This window comes from Phalaenopsis equestris, unplaced genomic scaffold, assembly GCF_001263595.1.
Source record: "Phalaenopsis equestris unplaced genomic scaffold, ASM126359v1 Scaffold000662, whole genome shotgun sequence".
Lineage (NCBI taxonomy): Eukaryota > Viridiplantae > Streptophyta > Magnoliopsida > Asparagales > Orchidaceae > Phalaenopsis > Phalaenopsis equestris.
The window spans coordinates 103,730-106,150 of record NW_018165102.1 but is presented as its reverse complement, the minus strand read 5'-3'; the positions used below and the strand labels follow the sequence as shown (position 1 = coordinate 106,150).

Sequence of the window (2,421 nt, the reverse complement as noted above, 5' to 3'; positions counted from 1 at the left end):
GGAGCTTAAACTAAATGCATTCATACAAAGTGGTACGACAGCATAAATTAAAAACGCCACACATCGAAGTGGTAAAGAATTAATTTTACAACAAAAATGAAAATGTGCCTCCCTACAGTATACTCCCAAGCACAGATGCATCTTGTATTATTAGGAAGACAAGGCAACAAAAGGAATATTCATAAAACCCCAAAGAAAATCTTAAAAGTCACAAATCCAGATACCTGAGAGTGGGGATTGACCCATTCCCCATTAACCCAATCTAAATGAGGCCTTAGCTCCGACGGCAGGAACTCCATAGCGTCGCCGGTGATAGGGAAGCTGATGCTATACTTCGGCCTCCTGACGCTCCCCAACAAACAAGATACAACGCCTTCCCACCATCCATCGTTGCAAAAAGCATCGACGTGCTGATGCACGGTGAATGCCCCATCGCGCGCCCAAACAGGCCGGGGGCGAACCTGGGCAGCATCGACGGTCTCCCTGAGATGCTTGGAGGTGTCAGCTTCCTCAACGATGGAGTCGTAGACCACGGTGTAGCGGTTGAGCCTTGGCAATGAGCGGACGACCTTGGCCTCGTACAACGCGCCATGGAAACCCTCATCTTTGGAGCACACCTCCACTAAATCACCGGTTTTGAAGTCCATCGCCGAAAAGCAATGGTTGTTGGTTGATGGGTTCAATCTCCTCTGGGTCCGCCGGAAATCAGGGTTTAGGGTTTGGGATCACCGATTGGGCGGGAAGTGTAGGGAGTTTCCCGGAGTACGATTAGCAGTTAGCTCGAAATGGGAAGCGGAAGTGAGGACTCCTGATAACCCGAAATAATTTTGAAGTAATCTTAAAATATGCACTTCACTTTATTAAACCGAAATATCTTCGATTATTTCGGATTTATTTCTTAGTTATTTCAATATTATTGAAAAGAAATTTATATATTTCACTTCAATAATCCATAAATAATCCTGAAATAATCTCATGATATTATTTCAAGATTATTAAAGTGAAACCGTGGAGGTTATTTTGGGGTTATTGAAGTAAAATATAAAGGCTCCCCTTTAATAATCACGAAATAACCCCGAAATAATTAAAAAATAACTTCTGCGACTTCACTTCAATAACCCCGAAATAACCTCCACGGTGCAGCACACGCGACGACATATTATTGGAGTCCGCACGTAGAGCTACGTCAAGAGTCCGGACATAAAATTTTTCATATAGGGGTGTGTCACTTCCAATCCGAATGTCTATTTTTTTACTTAAACGAAAAAATTATTTTAAATATTATTTTATTTTTGGGTTTTAAAATAAAGAGTTCTCTAAACACACTATTCTATTTCCTTATTTGTATTTTTTATTTTTAATTATTTTGCACACTGAAAAAGGAATTCATGAAAAAAAAAATCTATCTATTTTTTTTTTATTTTACATCTTATTAATACAAATTGAAATTGATGGATGTCATAAATCTAATTCTAGATCTTAGAATAAATAAATCTCACTGAATTATATAAAATTCCTGATTTGAGGCTAAGCAACATTATTTTTCATAACACCTACAACTAAAACAAGATAAGAAAGGTGAAGATAAAGTGATGTTTAATTTCTCAATGTACAAACTAAATTTTGGTTGTCCACCCAAGATATATGGGTGAATTATGTATAAATCTCACTAATATTGAGAAAAAAAAAGTGAGAAAAGATTAAAAGGTAGAGAAAAATATAAGTAAATACATAGCTATAGAAAATACAACTATAAAGACTTATCTTCCATAATAAGGAGAAAGAGTCAAAAGCGTGAGATAGACGAAAGAAATAGAGAAAGAGAACATTTAGAAGAAGAGAGAGTTCAACGAATAGAAATCACGTAAAGATTACAAAATTTTCCTTTAATTTTCTTTAATATTTTCTATTTAAATGAGAATTGAAGATCTAGAGCACTAAAATAAAATTTTTATATTAAGTATTATTGCGCGTAAAAAAAATTTATGATGATAAAGTGATGATTTAATACTTTAGTGTTACACGAAGATCCAACTCACACATGCATAAAAGAAAATTTGCAACAGAAGACACCACTATTTTTACGTGAAAAAACTCTAGAAGGAAAAAAAATTTACATGGCCTAGTCCAGTTAAAATACTTTATTGTGTAATTGTAACTATATAGGTTCACTCTTCTAATTAATTAGAGAAAAAAATTAGAGAAAAGAGAATTAGAAAACTGATAATCATATATGTGTAATAGCAATTTAGCTATAATAGTCATAATCGAGCTACAACAAATGTAGTTCTTGACTATAATAATAATAATAATTCACAAAAGCTTAGATGATAGTTGTAATAGTAGTAATTGGCCATAGAAGTTGTAGTTGGAAGTTGTGACAAAAACAATTGGACATGAATGACGTCGTTGATTGTTGCA

The 2,421-nt window shown here is 34.6% G+C and overlaps 1 protein-coding gene across 1 annotated transcript; it reads right to left on the bottom strand.

Moving 5' to 3' along the window:
* Window positions 1-224: 224 nt before the first annotated feature.
* Window positions 225-647, bottom strand: LOC110030127 (DUF724 domain-containing protein 3-like; the record flags this gene model as incomplete). The annotated part of the gene is made up of 1 exon (XM_020732703.1): window positions 225-647. A coding segment is annotated over exon 1 (423 nt), but the record flags the coding sequence as incomplete, so codon positions are not given.
* Between the last annotated feature and the right edge of the window lie 1,774 nt (window positions 648-2,421).